General features: G+C 57.1%; 1 protein-coding gene across 1 annotated transcript; it reads left to right on the forward strand.

Moving 5' to 3' along the window:
• The first annotated feature begins 4,835 nt into the window (after positions 1 to 4,835).
• Positions 4,836 to 21,433, forward strand: LOC107307358 (noelin-2). Its single transcript, XM_085535209.1, is given in 8 exon segments — positions 4,836 to 5,134; positions 11,483 to 11,632; positions 14,094 to 14,246; positions 16,776 to 16,995; positions 18,952 to 18,980; positions 18,982 to 19,059; positions 21,016 to 21,279; positions 21,281 to 21,433. Coding segments are annotated over 8 exon segments (1,185 nt in total). The 5' UTR covers positions 4,836 to 4,996.
• The last annotated feature ends 1,062 nt before the right edge of the window (positions 21,434 to 22,495 follow it).

Below are 22,495 nucleotides of genomic sequence, written 5' to 3' on the forward strand. Positions count from 1 at the left end.
TTATGGGGTCAGTTATGGGGTCAGTTATGGGGTCGGTTATGGGGTTACAGGGTTATGGGGTCGGTTATGGGGTCAGTTATGGGGTCGGTTATGGGGTTACAGGGTTATGGGGTCGGTTATGGGGTTATGGGGTCGGTTATGGGGTCGGTTATGGGGTTACAGGGTTATGGGGTCGGTTATGGGGTTATGGGGCTGGTTATGGGGTTACAGGGTTAGGGGGTTTGTTATGGGGTGATGGAGTTGGTTAGGGGGTCTGTTATGGGGTTATGGGGTCGGTTATGGGGTCGGTTATGGGGTTATGGGGTCAGTTATGGGGTTAAGGGGTCGGTTATGGGGTCGGTTATGGGGTCGGTTATGGGGTTATGGGGTCAGTTATGGGGTCAGTTATGGGGTTATGGGGTCGGTTATGGGGTCGGTTATGGGGTTATGGGGTCAGTTATGGGGTTAAGGGGTTAGGGGGTCAGTTATGGGGTTATGGGGTCGGTTATGGGGTCGGTTATGGGGTTGGTTATGGGGTCAGTTATGGGGTCGGTTATGGGGTCGGTTATGGGGTCAGTTATGGGGTCAGTTATGGGGTCAGTTATGGGGTCGGTTATGGGGTTACAGGGTTATGGGGTCGGTTATGGGGTTATGGGGTCGGTTATGGGGTTATGGGGTCGGTTATGGGGTCGGTTATGGGGTTATGGGGTCGGTTATGGGGTCGGTTATGGGGTTATGGGGTCGGTTATGGGGTTATGGGGTTATGGGGTCGGTTATGGGGTCGGTTATGGGGTCAGTCATGGGGTCGGTTATGGGGTCGGTTATGGGGTTATGGGGTCGGTTATGGGGTCGGTTATGGGGTTACAGGGTTATGGGGTCGGTTATGGGGTTATGGGGTTGGTTATGGGGTCGGTTATGGGGTCGGTTATGGGGTTACAGGGTTATGGGGTCGGTTATGGGGTTATGGGGTCGGTTATGGGGTTATGGGGTCGGTTATGGGGTCGGTTATGGGGTCAGTTATGGGGTTATGGGGTCAATGGGGTGGTTATGAGGTCAGTTATGGGGTTATGGGGTCAGTTATGGGGTTACGGGGTTATGGGGTCAGTTATGGGGCTGGTTATGAGGTCAGTTATGGGGTAATGGGGTTATGGGGTCGGTTATGGGGTCGGTTATGGGGTTACAGGGTTATGGGGTCGGTTATGGGGTCGGTTATGGGGTCGGTTATGGGGTCGGTTATGGGGTTATGGGGTTATGGGGTCGGTTATGGGGTCGGTTATGGGGTCGGTTATGGGGTTATGGGGTCAATGGGGTGGTTATGAGGTCAGTTATGGGGTCAGTTATGGGGCAGCTATGGGGCAGCTATAGGGCAGCTATGGGGCAGCTATAGGGTCTCTATGGGGTCTCTATGGGGCAGCTATGGGGTCTCTATAGGGCAGCTATGGGGCAGCTATGGGGTAGCTATGGGGTCTCTATAGGGCAGCTATGGGGTCTCTATGGGGTCTCTATGGGGCAGCTATGGGGTCTCTATAGGGCAGCTATGGGGCAGCTACGGGGTCTCTATGGGGTCTCTATGGGGCAGCTATGGGGTCTCTATGGGGTCTCTATAGGGTCTCTATGGGGTCTCTATAGGGTCTCTATGGGGTCTCTATGGGGTCTCTATAGGGTCTCTATGGGGTCTCTATGGGGTCTCTATGGGGCAGCTATGGGGTCTCTATAGGGTCTCTATGGGGCAGCTATAGGGTCTCTATAGGGTCTCTATAGGGTCTCTATGGGGCAGCTATGGGGTCTCTATAGGGTCTCTATGGGGTCTCTATGGGGTCTCTATGGGGTCTCTATGGGGCTCAATACCGGCTTCACTTGTGGGTCCCGGTTCGGAGCCGCTTATGGGGATCAACGACCCTCGTGGGTCAGATTAACCTCTCCGCCCCTCTGATTGGCTGCCCCACAGCGGCACCGCCACGCTGATTGGTTGCCCCATGGACTCATCCTGCCTTCTGATTGGCTGCCCTATAAATAAGGAGCCACATACATAACGAGCCCGAGAGATTCCGAAGCGATACGGAAAGACCCGAAGTCCTTCCGATCCCACCCGAACCCCGCAGAGCCGCTCCGATTGGCTCCGAACATTTCCGATCCCTCCCGAACCCCGCAGAGCCGTTCCGATTGGCTCCGAACTGTTCCGATCCCACCCGAACCCCGCAGAGCCGTTCCCATTGGCTCCGAACCCTTCCGATCCCACCCGAACCCCGCAGAGCCGTTCCGATTGGCTCCGAACCCTTCCGATCCCTCCCGAACCCCGCAGAGCCGTTCCGATTGGCTCCGAACTGTTCCGATCCCACCCGAACCCCGCAGAGCCGTTCCGATTGGCTCCGAACCCTTCCGATCCCTCCCGAACCCCGCAGAGCCGTTCCGATTGGCTCCGAACCCTTCCGATCCCACCCGAACCCCGCAAAGCCGTTCCGATTGGCTCCGAACTGTTCCGATCCCTCCCGAACCCCGCAGAGCCGTTCCGATTGGCTCCGAACCCTTCCGATCCCTCCCGAACCCCTCCGATTGGCTCCGAACCCCTCCGAACCCTCCGATTCCACCCGAACCCCTCCCGAACCGCTCCGATTGGCTCCGAACCCCTCCGAACGCTTCCGAGTCCATCCGAACCCCTTCCGAACCGTTCCGAATCCACCCGAACCCCTCCGAAACATTCCGAACCCTTCCGAACCCCCTCCCGAACGGCTCCGAACCCTTCCGACCCCATCCGAACCCCCAACGAACCCTTCCGAATCCACCCGAACCCATCCGAGCATTTCCGAACCCCTCCGAACCCTTCCGATCCCACCCGAACCCCTCCCCATCCCCACCCGAACCTCTCCGAACCCTTCCGATCCCTCCCGAGCAGTTCCGAGCCCTTCCGATCCCTCCCGAACCTCCAACGAACCCTTCCGAATCCACCCGAACCCATCCGAGCCGCTCCGAACCCATTCGAACCCTTCCGATCTCACCCGAACCCCTCCCCAACCCCACCCGAACCTCTCCGAACCCTTCCGATCCCTCCCGATCGGCTCCGAACCCTTCCGACCCTATCCGAACCCCCAACGAACCCTTCCGAATCCACCCGAACCCATCCGAGCCGCTCCGAACCCATTCGAACCCTTCCGATCCCATCCGAACCGCTCCGAATCCCCTTCGAACCCCACAGCTCTGCAGTACCCCATAGCCCACCCCATAGCAGACCCCATAGATCCCCCATAGTCCCCACTATAGCCCTCATATCCCACCCTATAGCCCCCCCCATAGCCCTATAGCACACCCCATAGCCCCACTGTAGCCTTCCCATAGATCCCCCGTAGCCAGCCCCATAGCACACCCCATAGATCCCTCATAGCCATAGATCCCCCCTTATCAGTCCCCATAGACCCCCATAGCCAGCCCCATAGTAGACCCCATAGATCCCCATAGCCCACCCCATATCAGACCCCATAGATCCCCCATAGCCAGCCCCATAGTAGACCCCATAGATCCCCATAGCCCACCCCATAGCCCACCCCATAGATCCTCATAGCCCACCCCATATCAGACCCCATAGATCCCCCATAGCCAGCCCCATAGCCCACCCCATAGACCCCCATAGCCCACCCCATAGATCCCCCATAGTCATCCCCATAGCCCACCCCATATCAGACCCCATAGATCCCCCATAGCCAGCCCCATAGCCCACCCCATAGATCCCCATAGCCCACCCTATAGCAGACCCCATAGACCCCCCCCCATAGACCCCACCATAGCCCCCCCTAGAACCCCCCATAGACCCGCCCCTTCTTCTTCACCACCCAATCAGCTCCTCCCATACCGCCTTAGCCCCGCCCCTTCCTATCACACCGCCCAATCAGCACCATCCCCATTAGCCCCGCCCCTTCTATTACACCGACCAATCAGCACCACCATATTTAGCCCCGCCCATCCCCTTAGCCCCGCCCCTTTCTCTGCACCATCCAATCGTCTCCCCCTCCCTTAGCCCCGCCCCTTCATCTGCACCACCCAATCAGCACCGCCCCTACCTTAGCCCCGCCCCCACCTTTCCAACAGCCAATCAGCACAGCCCCCCTTAGCCACGCCCCAGTATTATTTGCATTGCCCCGCCCCTTTCTCTGTAGCCAATCAGCCCCGCCCTCTCCCTTAGCCCCGCCCCCGCCTATAGCCCCGCCCCTTCATCTGCAGCCACCCAATCAGCCCCGCCCCCTCCCTTAGCCCCGCCCCCTCCCATAGCTCCGCCCCTTCCTCTGCAGCCACCCAATCAGCACCGCCCTCTCCCATAGCCCCGCCCCTTCCTTCGCCCCGCCCAATCAGCACCGCCCTCTCACAATAAGCTCCGCCCCCTCCCATAGCCCCGCCCCTTCCTCTGCAGCGCCCAATCAGCACCGCCCCTCCCAATAAGCCCCACCCCCCTTCCTCCCCAATCAGCACCGCCCACTCACAATAAGCCCCGCCCCCTCCCATAGCTCCGCCTCTTCCTCTGCACCACCCAATCAGCACCGCGCCCTCCCTTAGCCCCGCCCCCTCCCATAGCCACGCCCATTTCTATGCAGCGACCAATCAGCACCGCCCCACCCAATAAGCCCCGCCCCTCCTCCCTCCCCGCCCAATCAGCACCGCCCCCTCCGATAGTCCCGCCCCTTCCTCCGCACCTACCCAATCAGAACATCCCTTCTCATAGCCCCGCCCCTTCCTCCGCCCCGCCCAATCATCCCCGCCCCTTCCAATAAGCCCCGCCCCTTCCACCTCACCTGCCAATCTCCTCCTCCCCGCCCAATCAGCACCTCCCCCCTTTCCAATAAGCCCCGCCCCTTCCTCCTCACCCACCCAATCACCACCTCCCTCCTCTCCCTGACGAGGCGAAGGCGGCGGCCATTTTGGACGCCATTTTGGACGCCATTTTGGACGCCATTTTGGTCGCCATCTTGGGGGGGGTATTGAATTGAATTGGGGTGGGGGGGTGGGGGTCGTACCGGGGGGTTGCGATGCGATGGCGGCGGCTCTGCTGAGGGTGGGGGCGGCGCTGAGCACTATGGCCATGGTGACACAGTGGGTGTCACAGACGTTACCGTCACTCGTGGGGCTTAACGGGACCGGCAGCGTCAAAGGGGGAACGTCGGAACGGATCGTGAGTTGGGGGGGGGGGGTTAATATGGGGGTCTATGGGGGGATATGGGGTGGGGGGGGGTCTTAATATGGGGGTTAATGGGGGTCTATGGGGGGATAGGGGGGTCTATGGGGGTCTATGGGGGGTATATAGGGTCTGTGGGTCGGGGGGGGGTTAATATGGGGGTTAATGGAGGTGTATGGGAGTCTATGGGGTGGGGGGGGGCTAATATGGGGGTCTATGGGGGGATATGGGGGTCTATGGGGGTCTATGGGGGGTATATAGGGTCTATGGGTTGGGGGGGGTTAATATGGGGGTTAATGGGGGTGTATGGGAGTCTATGGGGTGTGGGGGGGTTAATATGGGGGTCTATGGGGGGGTATGGGGTGGGGGGGTCCTAATATGGGGGTTAATGGGGGGCTAGGGGGTGGAGGGGGTCTTAATATGGGGGTTAATGGGGGGTAAAGGGGGGGTATGGGGGTCTATGGGGTGGGGGGGGCTTAATATGGGGGTTAATGGGGGGGTATGGGGGTCTATGGGGGGTATATAGGGTCTATGGGGTGGGGGGGGGCTTAATATGGGGGTTAATGGGGGGATATGGGGGTCTATGGGGGGTATATAGGGTCTATGGGGTGGGGTGGGGGTTAATATGGGGGTCTATGGGGGGATATGGGGGTCTATGGGGGGTATATAGGGTCTATGGGGTGGGGTGGGGGTTAATATGGGGGTCTATGGGGGGATATGGGGTGGGGGGGGGTCTTAATATGGGGGTTAATGGGGGTCTATGGGGGGATATGGGGGTCTATGGGGGTCTATGGGGGGTATATAGGGTCTATGGGGTGTGGGGGGGGTTAATATGGGGGTTAATGGGGGTGTATGGGAGTCTATGGGGTGGGGGGGGCTAATATGGGGGTCTGTGGGGGGGGTATGGGGTGGGGGGGTCCTAATATGGGGATTAATGGGGGGGTCTGGGGGTCTATGGGGTGTGAGGTCTTAATATGGGGGTTAATGGGGGATATGGGGTGGGGGGGGCTTAATATGGGGGGCTATGGGGGTCTATGGGGTGGGGGGGGCCCTAATATGGGAGTTAATGGGGGGGTATGGGGGGGTATGGGGTGTGGGGGGCTTAATATGGGAGTTAATGGGGATCTATGGTGGTCTATGGGGGGGTATGGGGGGTTAATGGGGGGCTATGGGGGGTATATAGGGTCTATGGGGTGTGGGGGGGTTAATATGGGGGTCTATGGGGGGATATGGGGGTCTATGGGGGGTATATAGGGTCTATGGGGTGGGGGGGGGTTAATATGGGGGTCTATGGGGGGCTATGGGGTGGGGGGGGTCTTAATATGGGGGTTAATGGGGGGGTATGGGGGGTTAATGGGGGGCTATAGGGGGTATATAGGGTCTATGGGGTGGGGGGGGTTAATATGGGGGTCTATGGGGGTCTATGGGGGGTATATAGGGTCTATGGGGTGTGGGGGGTTAATATGGGGGGGGGATATGGGTTTGGGGGGGTATATAGGGTCTATGGGGTGGGGGGGGTTAATATGGGGGGATATGGGGGGTATATAGGGTCTATGGGGTGTGGGGGGGTTAATATGGGGGTCTATGGGGGGATATGGGGGTCTATGGGGGGTATATAGGGTCTATGGGGTGTGGGGGGGTTAATATGGGGGTCTATGGGGGGTATATAGGGTCTATGGGGTGTGGGGGGGTTAATATGGGGGTCAATGGGGGGCTATGGGGTGGGGAGGGGTCTTTATATGGGGGTCTATGGGGGGATATGGGGGTCTATGGGGGGTATATAGGGTCTATGGGGTGGGGGGGGATTAATATGGGGGTCTATGGGGGGTATATAGGGTCTATGGGGTGGGGGGGGATTAATATGGGGGTCTATGGGGGGTATATAGGGTCTGTGGGGTGGGGTGGGGTTAATATGGGGGGCTATGGGGCGGTATAGGCGCTATGGGGTGGGGGGGGTCTTAATATGGGAGTTAATGGGGGGCTATGGGGGGCATATAGGGTCTATGGGGTGGGGGTGTCTTAATATGGAGGTTAATGGGGGCTTATGGGGGGTATATAGGGTCTATGGGGTGGGGGGGGGTTAATATGGGGGACTATGGGGGCGCATGGGGGGGTATGGGCGCTATGGGGTGTGGGGGGGTCTTAATATGGGGGTTAATGGGGATCTATGGTGGTCTATGGGGGGGTATGGGGGGTTAATGTGGGGCTATGGGGGGTATATAGGGTCTATGGGGTGTGGGGGGTTAATATGGGGGGGGGATATGGGTTTGGGGGGGTATATAGGGTCTATGGGGTGGGGGGGTTAATATGGGGGGATATGGGGGGTATATAGGGTCTATGGGGTGTGGGGGGGTTAATATGGGGGTTAATGGGGGGCCATAGGGGGTATATAGGGTCTATGGGGTGTGGGGGTCCTAATATGGGGGTCTATGGGAGGGTATGGGGGTCTATGGGGTGGGATATGGGGCCTATGGGGTGTGGGGGGGCTTAATATGGGGGTTAATGGGGGCTCATGGGGGGTATATAGTGTCTATGGGGTGGGGGGGTCCTAATATGGGGGTTAATGGGGGGCTATGGGGAGTATATAGGGTCTATGGGGGGGGGGCTTAATATGGGAGTTAATGGGGGCTTGGGGGGTGTTATGGGGGGTTAATGGGGGGCTATGGGGGGGCTATGGGTTTGGGGCGGGTACATAGGGTCTATGGGGTGTGGGGGGGTTAATATGGGGGTCTATGGGGGGGTATGGGGTGGGGGGGTCCTAATATGGGGGTTAATGGGGGTCTATGGGGTGGGGGGGTCCTAATATGGGGGTTAATGGGGGGTAAAGGGGGGGTATGGGGGGCTATGGGGTGGGGGGGGTCTTTATGTGGGGGTTAATGGGGGGGTATGGGGGTCTATGGGGGGTATATAGGGTCTATGGGGTGGGGGGGTCTTAATATGGGGGTTAATGGGGGTGTATGGGAATCTATGGGGTGGGGGGGTCCTAATATGGGGGTTAATGGGGGGTAAAGGGGGGTATGGGGGTCTATGGGGTGGGGGGGTCTTTATGTGGGGGTTAATGGGGGGGTATGGGGGTCTAGGGGGGGTATATAGGGTCTATGGGGTGGGGGGGGGTTAATATGGGGGTTAATGGGGGGATATGGGGGTCTATGGGGGTCTATGGGGTGTATATAGGGTCTATGGGGTGGGGGGGTGTTAATATGGGGGTCTATGGGGGGGTATGGGGTGGGGGGGTCCTAATATGGGGGTTAATGGGGGTCTATGGGGTGGGGGGGCACTAATATGGGGGTTAATGGGGGAGTATGGGGGTCTGTGGGGGGTATATAGGGTCTATGGGGTGGGGGGAGTCCTAATATGGGGGTTAATGGGGGCTTGGGGGGGGTTATGGGGGGTTAATGGGGGGATATGGGGGTCTGTGGGGTGGGGGGGTCCTAATATGGGGGTTAATGGGGGCTTGGGGGGGGGATATGGGTTTGGGGGGGTATATAGGGTCTATGGGGTGGGGGGGGTTAATATGGGGGTCTATGGGGGGATATGGGGGTCTATGGGGGGTATATAGGGTCTGTGGGGTGGGGGGGGCTTAATATGGGGGTTAATGGGGTCTATGGGGTGGGGGGGGTCCTAATATGGGGGTTAATGGGGGCTTGGGGGGGGTTATGGGGGGTTAATGGGGGGATATGGGGGTCTGTGGGGTGGGGGGGTCCTAATATGGGGGTTAATGGGGGCTTGGGGGGGGGATATGGGTTTGGGGGGGTATATAGGGTCTATGGGGTGGGGGGGGTTAATATGGGGGGATATGGGGGTCTATGGGGGGTATATAGGGTCTGTGGGGTGGGGGGGTCCTAATATGGGGGTTAATGGGGGCTTATGGGGGGCTATGGGGGTTTATGGGGTGGGGGGGTCCTAATATGGGGGTTAATTCGGGGGTATGTGGGGCTATGGGGTGGGGGGGGGTTATGGTGTGTGGGGGGGTTATAGGGTGGGATGTGGGGGTCTATGGGGTGTGGGGGGGTCCTAATATGGGGGTTAATGGGGGCTTATGGGGGGGATATGGGAGTTATAGGGGGGTATATAGGGTCTATGGGGTGGGGGGGTCCCTAATATGGCAGTCTATGGGGGGGTATGGGGTGGGGGGGGCTCTAATATGGGGGTCTATGGGGGGGGGTCCTAATATGGGGGTTAATGGGGGCTTGTGGGGGGGATATGGGGGGATATGGGGTGGGGGGGTCCTAAATGGTGGGGAGGGGGGCTTAATATGGGGGTTTATGGAGGTCTATGGGGTGGGGTGGGGGCTAATATAGGTGTTAATGGGGAGTTATGGGGAGGATATGGGGGTCTATGGGGTGGGGGGGCTCTAATATGGGGGTTAATGGGGGGGTATGGGGGTCTATGGGGTGGGGGGGCTTAATATGGGGGTCTATGGGGTGGTATGGGGTGGGGGGGCTAATATGGGGGTTAATGGGGAATATGGGGTCTATGGGGTGAGGGGGGCTTAATATGGGGGTCTATGGGGGGGTATGGGGTGGGGGGGGCTTAAAATGGGGATTAATGGGGGTCTATGAAGGGGTATGGGGTTGGGGGCTCTAATATGGGGGTTAAATGGGGGCTTGGGGGGTGGTATGGGGGGAATATGGGGGTCTATGGGGTGGGGGGGGTTATATAGGGTTTATGGGGTGGGGGTCCCTAATATGGGGGTTAAGGGGGGGGGTATGGGGGGAGTATGGGGGGCTATGGGGTGGGGGGGATCCTAAATGGTGGGGGGGGGACTTAATATGGGGGTTTATGGGGGTCTATGGGGTGTGGGGGGGGCTAATATGGGGGTTAATGGGGGCTTATGGGGGGGATATGGGGGGTCTATGGGGTGGGGAGGTCCTAATATGTGGGGGGGGGGTTAATATGGGGGTTAATGGGGAGGTATGGGGGGGCTATGGGGTGGGGGGGGGCCTAATATGGGGGTTAATGGGGGCTTATGGGGAGGATATGGGGGGTCTATGGGGTGGGGGGGGTCCTAATATGTGGGGGGGGGTTAATATGGGGGTTAATGGGAAGGTATGGGGGGGCTATGGGGTGGGGGGGGGCCTAATATGGGGGTTAATGGGGGCTTATGGGGGGGATATGGGGGTCTATGGGGTGGGGTGGGGGCTTAATATGGGGGTCTGTGGGGGTCTATGGGGGGGGGGGTCCTAATATGGGGGTTAATGGGGGAATATGGGGGTTTATGGGGTGAGGGGGGCTTAATATGGGGGTCTATGGGGGGGTATGTGGTGGGGGGGCTAATATGGGGGTCTATGGGGGGGTATGGGGGGGGCTATGGGTTTTGGGGGGGTATATAGGGTCTATGGGGTGGGGGGGTCCCTAATATGGGGGTCTATGGGGGGGGGGGTCCTAATATGGGGGTTAATGGGGGCTTATGGGGGGGATATGGGGGGCTATGGGGTGGGGGGGTCCTAAATGGTGGGGAGGGGGGCTTAATATGGGGGTTTATGGGGGTCTATGGGGTGGGGTGGGGGCTTAATATGGGGGTTAATGGGGGGCTATGGGGGTCTATGGGGGTCTATGGGGTCCTAATATGGGGTTTAATGCGGAGGTATGGGGGGGGGTATGGGTTTGGGGGGGGTATATAGGGCCTATGGGGGGGGGTCCTAATATGGGGGTTAATGGGGGCTTATGGGGGGGACGTGGGGGGCTATGGGGTGGGGGGGGTCCTAAATGGTGGGGGGGGGCTTAATATGGGGGTTAATGGGGGTCTATGGGGGGGGGGTCCTAATATGGGGGTTAATGGGGGCTTATGGGGGGGATATGGGGGGCTATGGGGTGGGGGGGATCCTAAATGGTGGGGGGAGGGCTTAATATGGGGGTTTATGGGGGTCTATGGGGTGTAGGGGGGGTCCTAATATGGGGGTTAATGGGGGCTTGTGGGGGGGATATGGGGGGTCTATGGGGTGGGGGGGTCCTAATATGTGGGGTGGGGGTTAATATGGGGGTTAATGGGGAGGTATGGGGGGGCTATGGGGTGGGGGGGGGCCTAATATGGGGGTTAAGGGGGGCTTATGGGGGGGATATGGGGGGCTATGGGGTGGGGGGTGTCCGAATATGGGGGTTAATGGGGGCTTATGGGGGGGATATGGGGGTCTATGAGGTGGGGTGGGGGCTTAATATGGGGGTTAATGGGGGGTTATGGGGGGCTATGGGGGAGGTTATATTGGCTGGGGGGGGACCCAAAGGATTTCAATGGGGCAGGGCGGAGTTATGGGGCAGGGCTGACCCCTATCCCTTAATTAACCCCCCCCTAATTAACACCCCATCCCCCTAATTAACTAATTAACACACCCCCCCCCCCCATAGACGTTGTTCCGTAGCCCGGATGAGTCGTGGCAGCTTTATACATCAGCCAGAGCCCCGGATGGGAAATGCGTGTGTACCGCGGTCATCCCCACTAGGGGGCGCTGTGACAACGACGGCAGCGCCGCCAGACTGAGGCTGCTGAGCGAGAGGGTGAGGGGGAAAACACGGAACGGAGTTTGATGGGGGCGTGGGATGGGATGGAATGGAATGGATTGGGATGGAATGGATTGGGATGGAATGGATTGGGATGGAATGGATTGGGATGGGATGGAATGGATTGGGATGGGATGGAATGGATTGGGATGGAATGGATTGGGATGGAATGGATTGGGATGGAATGGATTGGGATGGAATGGATTGGGATGGAATAGGAGGGTTGGGTTGGAAAGGTCCTGGAAGATCACAGAACCACGGGATGGGATTGGGTGGGTCCTGGAAGATCACAGAGTCTTGGGATGGGATTGTAAAGGTCCTGGAAGATCACAGAGCTATAGGGTTGGGTTGAAAAGGTCCTGGAAGGTTACAGAGCCATAGGACTGCATTGAAAAGGTCCTGGAAGATCACAGGTTGGGATTGGAAGGGTCCTGGAAGATCACAGAGTCGTGGGATGGGATTTAAAGGGTCCTGGAAGGTTATAGAGCCATGGGGTTGGGTTGGAAAGGTCCTGGAAGATCACAGAACCCTGTGATGGGATTGGAAGGGTCCTGGAAGATCACGGGTTGGGATTGGAAGGGTCCTGGAAGGTTATAGAGCTATAGGGTTGGGTTGAAAAGGTCCTGGAAGGTCACAGAACCATGGGGTGGGATTGGGTGGGTCCTGGAAGATCACAGAGTCGTGGGATGGCATTGTAAAGGTCCTGGAAGATCACAGAGCTATAGGGCTGGGTTGAAAAGGTCCTGGAAGGTCACAGAGTCTTGAGATGGGATTGGAAGGGTCCTGGAAGGTTATAGAGCTATAGGGTTAGGTTGAAAAGGTCCTGGAAGGTCACAAGTTGGGATTGGAAGGGTCCTTGAAGGTTATAGAGCCATGGGGTTGGATTGAAAAGGTCCTGGAAGATCACAGAAAAGTGGGGTTTAAAGGGTCCTGGGAGGTTATAGAGCTATAGGGTTGGGTTGGAAGGGTCCTGGAAGGTTATAGAGGTATGGGGTTGGGTTGAAAAGGTCCTGGAAGATCACAGAACTATAGGGTTGGGATTGGAAGGGTCCTGGAAGATCACAGAGCCATAGGGCTGCATTGAAAAGGTCCTGGAAGATCACAGAGCTATAGGATTGGGATTGAAAAGGTCCTGGAAGATCACAGAACCACGGGATGGGATTGGAAGGGTCCTGGAAGATCACAGAGCTATAGGGTTGGGTTGAAAAGGTCCTGAAAGATCACAGAATGAGGGGGTGGATTGAAAAGGTCCTGAAAGATCACAGAATGAGGGGGTGGATTGAAAAGGTCCTTGAAGGTTATAGAGCCATGGGGTTGGGTTGGAAGGGTCCTGGAAGGTTATAGAGGTATGGTGTTGGGTTGAAAAGGTCCTGGAAGATCACAGAGCTATAGGGTTGGGATTGGAAGGGTCCTGGAAGATCACAGAGCCATAGGGCTGCATTGAAAAGGTCCTGGAAGATCACAGAGCTATAGGATTGGGTTGAGAAGGTCCCAGAAGGTCACAGGAAAGTGGGATTGGAAGGGTCCTGGAAGATCACTGGTTGGGATTGGAATGGTCCTGGAAGGTCACAGAGCTATAGGGTAGAGTTGAAAAGGTCCTGGAAGATCACAGAATGGAGTTGGGTTGAAAAGGTCCTGGAAGATCACAGGAAGGTGGGATTGGAAGGGTCCTGGAAGGTCACAGAGCTATAGGGTTGAGTTGAAAAGGTCCTGGAAGATCACAGAACTACATGATGGGATTGGGTTGAGAAGGTCCTGGAAGATCACAGAATGACGTGATGGGATTCGAAGGGTCCTGGAAGGTCACAGAACCTTGTGATGGGATTTAAAGGGTCCTGGAAGGTTATAGAGCCATAGAGTTGCATTGCAAAGGTCCTGTAAGCTCACAGAGCTATAGGGTTGGGATTGGAAGGGTCCTGGAAGATCACAGAGCCATAGGGCTGCATTGAAAAGGTCCTGGAAGATCACAGAATGAGGGGGTGGATTGAAAAGGTCCTGGAAGATCACAGACCCATGGGATTGGGTGGGTCCTTGAAGGTTATAGAGCCATGGGGTTGGGTTGGAAGGGTCCTGGAAGATCACAGAGTCTTAAGATGGGATTGGAAGGGTCCTGAAAGGTCAGAGAGCCATGGGGTTGGGTTGAAAAGGTCCTGGAAGATCACAGAACCTTGTGATGGGATTGGAAGGGTCCTGGAAGATCACAGAGCTATGGGGTTGGGTTGAAAAGGTCCTGGAAGATCACAGAAAGACGGGATTTAAAGGGTCCTGGAAGATCACAGAACCCAGGGTTGGGTTGATAAGGTCCTGGAAGGTCACAGGAAGGTGGGATTGGAAGGGTCCTGGAAGATCACAGAACCTTGTGATGGGATTTAAAGGGTCCTGGAAGGTTATAGAGCCATAGAGTTGCATTGCAAAGGTCCTGTAAGCTCACAGCCCATCCCCATTAATCCCGGGTCAGGTTCAGAACGTGTCTCAGTCCGTGGAGGTGTTGGATCTACGCACCGAGCGGGACCTGCAGTACGTGCGGAGCAGCGCCGCGCTATTGGACGGCATCGAGGCCCAGCTCAGCGCTGCCCAGACACAAAGGGGGCTGAGCACAAAGGGATTCCAGGTGGGGGGGGGGGGGCGTTAACGAGCTTGGCTTCGTTAAGGTCACATCCCGCTCATTAAGCCTAATTAATTAACCCTAATTAACCCAATCTAATTAACCCCCAAGGACCTCCAGCAGCGCATGTCCCTGCTGCGCCCCCTGCCCCCTGTTCTCTCCCAATACCGCATGGACGCCCCCTACCCCCCCTCATTAACCCTATCTAATTAACCCTATCTAATTAATTAACCCTAATTAACCCAATCTAATTAACCCCCCAGGACCTCCAGCAGCGCATGTCCCTGCTGCGCCCTCTGCCCCCTGTACTGTCCCAATACCGCATGGACGCCCCCTACCCCCCTCATTAACCCTATCTACCCCCCCCTACCTCCTCATTAACCCTAATTAACCCTAATTAATTAACCCAATCTAATTAACTCCCCCAGGACCTCCAGCAGCGCATGTCCCTGCTGCGCCCCCTGCCCCCTGTTCTCTCCCAATACCGCATGGACACCCCCTACCCCCCTCATTAACCCCCCCTCATTAACCCTATCTAATTAATTAACCCTAATTAACCCCATCTAATTAACCCCCCAGGACCTCCAGCAGCGCATGTCCCTGCTGCGCCCCCTGCCCCCTGTACTGTCCCAATACCGCATGGACGCCCATCATTATAACCCCCCCCTTCCTCCTCATTAACCCTAATTAACTATCTAATTAATTAACCCTAATTAATTAACCCAATCTAATTAACCCCCCCAGGACCTCCAGCAGCGCATGTCCCTGCTGTGCCCCCTGCCCCCTGTACTGTCCCAATACCGCATGGACGCCCGTCATTAACCCTAATTAACCCCCCACACACACTTCATTAACCCTAATTAATTAACCCTAATTAATTAACCCAATCTAATTAACCACCCCAGGACCTCCAGCAGCGCATGTCCCTGCTGCGCCCCCTGCCCCCTGTTCTCTCCCAATACCGCATGGATGCCCCCTACCCCCCTCATTAACCCTATCTAAGTACCCCCCCCTCACCTCATTAACCCTAATTAATTAACCCTAATTAATTAACCCCATCTAATTAACCCCCCCAGGACCTCCAGCAGCGCATGTCCCTGCTGCGCCCCCTGCCCCCTGTACTGTCCCAATACCACATGGACGCCCCCTACCCCCCTCATTAACCCTATCTACCCCCCCCCCCCACCTCATTAACCCTAATTAATTAACCCTAATTAACCCAATCTAATTAACCCCTCCAGGACCTCCAGCAGCGCATGTCCCTGCTGCGCCCCCTGCCCCCTGTACTGTCCCAATACCGCATGGACGCCCGCCATTAACCCTAATTAACCCCCCCCCCCCCACCTCATTAACCCTAATTAATTAACCCTAATTAATTAACCCAATCTAATTAACTCCCCCAGGACCTCCAGCAGCGCATGTCCCTGCTGCGCCCCCTGCCCCCTGTATTGTCCCAATACCGCATGGACGCCCCCTACCCCTCTCATTAACCCCCCCTCATTAACCCTATCTACCCCCCCCCCCACCTCATTAACCCTAATTAATTAACCCTAATTAATTAACCCAATCTAATTAACCCCCCAGGACCTCCAGCAGCGCATGTCCCTGCTGCGCCCCCTGCCCCCTGTACTGTCCCAATACCGCATGGACACCCATCATTATAACCCCCCCCTTCCTCCTCATTAACCCTAATTAACCCTATCTAATTAATTAACCCTAATTAATTAACCCAATCTAATTAACCCCCCCAGGACCTCCAGCAGCGCATGTCCCTGCTGCGCCCCCCGCCCCCTGTATTGTCCCAATACCGCATGGACGCCCCCTACCCCCCCTCATTAACCCCCCCTCATTAACCCTATCTAATTAATTAACCCTAATTAATTAACCCAATCTAATTAACCCCCCAGGACCTCCAGCAGCGCATGTCCCTGCTGCGCCCCCTGCCCCCTGTACTGTCCCAATACCGCATGGACGCCCGTCATTAACCCTAATTAACCCACCCCCCCCACCTCATTAACCCTAATTAATTAACCCTAATTAACCCTATTTAATTAACCCCCCAGGACCTCCAGCAGCGCATGTCCCTGCTGCGCCCCCTGCCCCCTGTATTGTCCCAATACCGCATGGACGCCCCCTACCCCCCCTCATTAACCCTATCTAACCCCCCCCCACCTCATTAACCCTAATTAATTAACCCTAATTAATTAACCTTATCTAATTAACCCCCCAGGACCTCCAGCAGCGCATGTCCCTGCTGCGCCCCCTGCCCCCTGTATTGTCCCAATACCGCATGGACGCCCCCTACCCCCCTCATTAGCCCTATTACCCCCCCCTTCCTCCTCATTAACCCTAATTAACCCTAATTAATTAACCCAATCTAATTAACCCCCCAGGACCTCCAGCAGCGCATGTCCCTGCTGCGCCCCCTGCCCCCTGTTCTCTCCCAATACCGCATGGACGCCCCCTACCCCCCCTCATTAACCCTATCTAATTAATTAACCCTAATTAATTAACCCAATCTAATTAACCCCCCAGGACCTCCAGCAGCGCATGTCCCTGCTGCGCCCCCTGCCCCCTGTACTGTCCCAATACCGCATGGACGCCCGCCGTATCGCTGAGCTCAGGTTGGAGCTGAGGCAGCTCTCCCAGGTCCTGGCAGCTTTAAGGAGCGACGTTGGAGCTTATGGATACGAGGAGCTCAGGCAGCGCCTGGAGATGCTGGAGGGGAGGCTGCAGAGATGCATGCACAAGTTGGGTGGGTAGGGGGGCTTCGGGGGGGGTTTTAAGGGTGTTTGGGGGCATTTTGGGGGGGTTTTGAGGGGTCTTGGGGGGCCTTTGGGGCCTTTGGGGGGGGGTTGAGGGGGTTTTGGGGGGGCTAGGGGGGGTCTTGTGGGGGCTTTGGGGGGGTTTGAAGGGGTCTTGGGGGTATTTGGGGGGGTTTCAAGGGGTCTTGAGGGGGTCTTGGGGGGCTTTGGGGGGGCTTTTGGGGGTCTTGGGGGGGTCTGAGGGATCTTAAGGGGGTTTAATGGGGTCTTGAGGGGGTTCGAGGGGGTCTTGGAGGGGCTGGGGGGAGTCTGAGGGGGTTTGAGGGGGGTCTTGGGGGGGATTTGGGTGGGTAGGGTGGGTTTGGGAGGGGTTCGAGGGGGTCTTGGGGGGGCTTGGGGGGTCTTGGGGGGGTTTCAAGGGGTCTTGGGGGGGTTTCAGGGGGTCTTGGGGGGGTTTCAAGGGGTCTTGAGGGTATTAGGGGGGTCTTTGGGGGCTTTGGGGGGAGTTGGGGGGGCTTTCAAGGGGTCTTGGGGGGCTTTGGGGGGGGGTTTCAAGGGCTCTTGAGGGGGTCTTGGGGGGCTTCGGGGGGGATTGAGGTGTCTTAAGGGGGTTTGAGGGGGTCTTGGGGGGGTTTCAAGGGGTCTTGGGGGGCTTTGGGGGGGTTTGATGGGGTCTTAAGGGGGTTTGAGGGGGTTTGGGGGGAGTTAGGGTGGGATTTGGGGGGGTTCGAGGGGGTCTTGGGGGGGCTTGGGGGGTCTTGGGGGGGTTTCAAGGGGTCTTGGGGGGCTTTGGGGGGGTTTGATGGGGTCTTAAGGGGGTTTGAGGGGGTCTTTGGGGGGTTTCAAGGGGTCTTGGGGTGGTTTCAAGGGGTCTTCAGGGGGTCTCAAGGTGTCTTGAGGGGGTTTCAAGGGGTCTTGGTGGGGTTTCAAGGGGTCTTGGGGGGGTTTCAAGGGGTCTTAAGGGGGTTTGAGGGGGTCTTGGGGGGTTTGAGGGGGTCTTGGGGGGGTTTCAAGGGGTCTTGGGGGGGTTTCAAGGGGTCTTAAGGGGGTTTGAGGGGGTCTTGGGGGGGTTTCAAGGGGTCTTGTGGGGCATTGGGGGGCTTTGAGGGGCTTTTGGGGTTGGTTGAAGGGTCTTGAAGGGGTCTTGGGGGGGCTGGGGGGTCTTGAGGGGGTTTGGGGGGGTCTTGGGGGGGTTTCAAGGGGTCTTAAGGGGGTTTCAAGGGGTCTTGGGGGGCTTTGGTTGGGGGTGGGTGGTCTTAAGAGGGTTTGAGGGGGTCTTGGGGGGGTTCGAGGGGGTCTTGGAGGGGCTGGGGGGAGTCTGAGGGGGTTTGAGGGGGGTCTTGGGGGGGATTTGGGTGGGGAGGGTGGGTTTGGGAGGGGTTTGAGGGGGTCTTGGGTGGCTTTGGGGGAGGTTTGAGGGGGTCTTGGGGGGGTCTGAGGGGTCTTAAGGGAGTTTGAGGGGGTTTGGGGGGAGTTAGGGGGGGCTTTGGGGGGGTTCAAGGGGGTCTTGGGGGGGCTTGGGGGGTCTTGGGGGGGTTTCAAGGGGTCTTGGGGGGGCTTGGGGGTCTTTGGGGGGGTTTGAGGGGGTTTTGGGGGGGGTTGATGTGTTTTAAGGGGGTCTTGAAGGGGTTTTGAGGGGGTTTGGGGGGGGTTAGGGGGGTCTTGGGGGGTTTGAGGGGGTCTTGGGTGGGTTTGAAGGGGTCTTGGGGGGGGTTGAGGGGCTTGAAGGGGGTCTTGGGGGGAGGCTGAGAGGGTCTTGGGGGGGTTGAGGAGTTTGAGGGGGTCTTGAGGGGGTTTGGGGGAGTTTCAGGGGGTCTTAGGGGGGTTGGAGTGGGACTGAGGGGGTCTTAGGGGGGATTTGGGTCCTGTGGGGTGGGCTTGGAGGACTTGGGGGTCTCGGGGGGGTCTCACTGCCCCCCCTTTATAACGCCCCCCCCCCAACTCAGGCTGTGGGCGGCTGACGGGGGTCAGTGCCCCCCATCACCATCAGAGCTTCGGGGTCTCGATTCGGGTCCTGGATGACGGACGCTGTGATGCCCAGCAGTGACAGCAGGGTGAGATGGGGGGCACCCCATAGGGAAACCCCATAGGGAGACCCCATAGGGAGACCCCATAGGGACACCCCATAGAGAAACCCCATAGAGAAACCCCATAGAGACACCCCATAGGGACAACCCATAGGGACAACCCATAGGGAGACCCCATAGGGAAACCCATAGGGAGACCCCATAGGGAAACCCCATAGGGAAATCCTTAGGGACACCCCATAGACATCCCATAGGGAAACCCCATAGAGAGACCCCATAGGGAAACCCCATAGGGATACCCCATAGAGACCCCTTAGAGACATCCCATAGAGAAACCCCATAGGGACACTCCATAGGGACACCCCATAGGGACACCCCATAGGGAGACCCCATAGGGGAACCCCATAGGGAAATCCCATAGGGACACCCCATAGACATCCCATAGGGAAACCCCATAGAGAAACCCCATAGGGAGACCCCATAGAGAAACCCAATAGAGAAACCTCATAGGGAGACCCCATAGAGAAACCCCATAGGGACACCCCATAGAGAAACCCCATAGGGACAACCCATAGGGAGACCCCATAGAGAAACCCCATATGGAAACCCCATAGGGAGACCCAATAGGGACATCCCATAGGGATACCCCATAGGGACATCCCATAGGGACAACCCATAGGGAGACCCCATAGAGAAACCCCATAGGGATACCCCATAGGGACACCTATAGGAACACTCCATAGGGAAACCCCATAGGGAGACCCCATAGGGGAACCCCATAGGGAAATCCCATAGGGACACCCCATAGACATCCCATAGGGAAACCCCATAGAGAAACCCCATAGGGAAACCCCATAGGGAGACCGTATATGAATGGGGAGACCCCCATTCATAGTATACCACCAAGTCACATGACTCCAACCCCCCCATTCATAATATACCCCCAAGTCACATGACCCCAACCCCCCCATTCATAATATACCCCCAAGTCACATGACCCCAACCCCCCCATTCATAATATACCCCCAAGTCACATGACCCCAACCCCCCCCATTCATAATATACCCCCAAGTCACATGACCCCAACCCCCTCATTCATAATATACCACCAAGTCACATGACCCCAACCCCCTCATTCATAATATACCCCCAAGTCACATGACCCCAACCCCCCATTCATAATATACCCCCAAGTCACATGACCCCAACTCCCCCATTCATAATATACCACCAAGTCACATGACCCCAACCCCCCATTCATAGACCAAGTCACATGACCCCAACCCCCCCATTCATAGTATACCCCCAAGTCACATGACCCCAACCCCCCCATTCATAGTCTACCCCCAAGTCACATGACCCCAACCCCCCATTCATAGTCTACCCCCAAGTCACATGACCCCAACCCCCCATTCATAGTCTACCCCAAGTCACATGACCCCAACCCCCCCATTCATAGTATACCCCCAAGTCACATGACCCCAACCCCCTCCCATTCATAATATACCCCCAAGTCACATGACCCCAACCCCCCCCATTCATAGTCTACCCCCAAGTCACATGACCCCAACCCCCTCATTCATAGTCTACCCCCAAGTCACATGACCCCAACCCCCCCATTCATAGTATACCCCCAAGTCACATGACCCCAACCCCCCCATTCATAGTATACCCCCAAGTCACATGACCCCAACCCCCCCATTCATAATATACCACCAAGTCACATGACCCCAACCCCCCCATTCATAATATACCCCCAAGTCACATGACCCCAACCCCCCATTCATAGTCTACCCCCAAGTCACATGACCCCAACCCTCCCATTCATAGTATACCCCCAAGTCACATGACCCCAACCCCCCCATTCATAGACCAAGTCACATGACCCCAACCCCCCCATTCATAGACCAAGTCACATGACCCCAACCCCCCCATTCATAATATACCCCCAAGTCACGTGACCCCCCCCTTTCAACCAATCAGGTGTGGTTCATGGACGGTTATTCCCGCGGTCGCCGAGTCTTGGAGTTTCGTTCCATTCATGATTTCGCATCGGGTCAAAACTTCATTCAACATCTTCTCCCACAACCGTGGGCCGGAACCGGTCACGTAGTTTATAATGGATCTTTATACTACAACAAGTATCAAAGCAACATGGCGGTCCGGTACCATTTAGGATCCAGAAGCGTCGTGGCCCAAAGGAGCCTCCCAGGGGCTGGATATAATAATACCTTCCCTTATTCGTGGGGGGGGGTATTCGGATATCGACCTGATGGCTGATGAAGGGGGGCTTTGGGCTGTGTATACCAGCAACCAGAAGGCTGGGAACATCGTGTTGAGTCGGCTGGACCCCGTGACATTGGAGGTGGGTTTAAAGGGGGGGGATATGGGGGGTAAATAGGGGGTATATGGGGGGTAAATAGGGGGATATGGGTGTTTAGGGGGGATTTGGGGGGTAAAAAGGGGGTATATGGGGGTTTAGGGGGGATATGGGGGGTAAATAGGGGGTTTAGGGGGGATATGGGGGTAAATAGGGGGTATATGGGGGTTTAGGGGGGATTTGGGGGGTTTAAGGAGGTTTAATGTGAGTTTAAGGGGGGTTTAAGGGGTTGGAGGGGGTTTAGGAGGGGTTAAGGGGGGGATATGGGGGGCTTAAGGGGGAATATGGGGGCGTTAGAGGGGCTTTAGGGGGGTTTAAGGGGGAAGGGGGGGGATATAGGGGACTTAGAACGTGTTTAAGGGGGGTTTAAGAGGGGGTTTAAGGGGGTATGGGGGGCTGTGGCTGTGTATACCAGCAACCAGAAGGCTGGGAACATCGTGTTGAGTGGGCTGGACCCGGTGACCTTGGAGGTGGGTTTAAAGGGGGGGATATGGGGGGTAAATAGGGGGTATATGGGGGTCTAGGGGGGGTAAATAGGGGGGATATGGAGGTTTAGGGGGGATTTGGGGGGAGATATGGGGTCTTAGGGGGGGATATGAGGGGCTTAGGGGAGTTTAAGGGGGGGTTTAGGGGGTTAAGGGGGGTTTAAGGGGTAAGGAAGGGATATAGGGGTCTTAGGGGGGATAAGGGGGGGTTAGAGGGGCTTTAGGGGGTTTAAAGGGGGTTTAGGAGGGGTAAAGGGGGGGATATGGGGGGCTTAAGGGGAATATGGGGGCGTTAGAGGGGTTTAAGGGGGCTTAGGGGGGGTTTAAGGGGGAAGGAGGGGGATATAGGGGGATTAGAACGGTTTTAAGGGGGTTTAAGGGGGTTTAAGAGGGGGTTTAAGGGGGTATGGGGGGCTGTGGGCTGTGTATACCAGCAACCAGAAGGCTGGGAACATCGTGTTGAGTCGGCTGGACCCCGTGACATTGGAGGTGGGTTTAAAGGGGGTTTAAAGGGGGTATATGGGGGTTTAGGGGGGTATATGGGGGTCTAGGGGGGGTTTAGGGGGGTATATGGGGGGTAAATAGGGAGTATATGGGG

Source organism: Coturnix japonica, unplaced genomic scaffold, assembly GCF_054131305.1.
Source record: "Coturnix japonica strain WE unplaced genomic scaffold, WE-NBRP24 Scf111, whole genome shotgun sequence".
In the NCBI taxonomy this organism is placed as follows: Eukaryota; Metazoa; Chordata; class Aves; order Galliformes; family Phasianidae; genus Coturnix; species Coturnix japonica.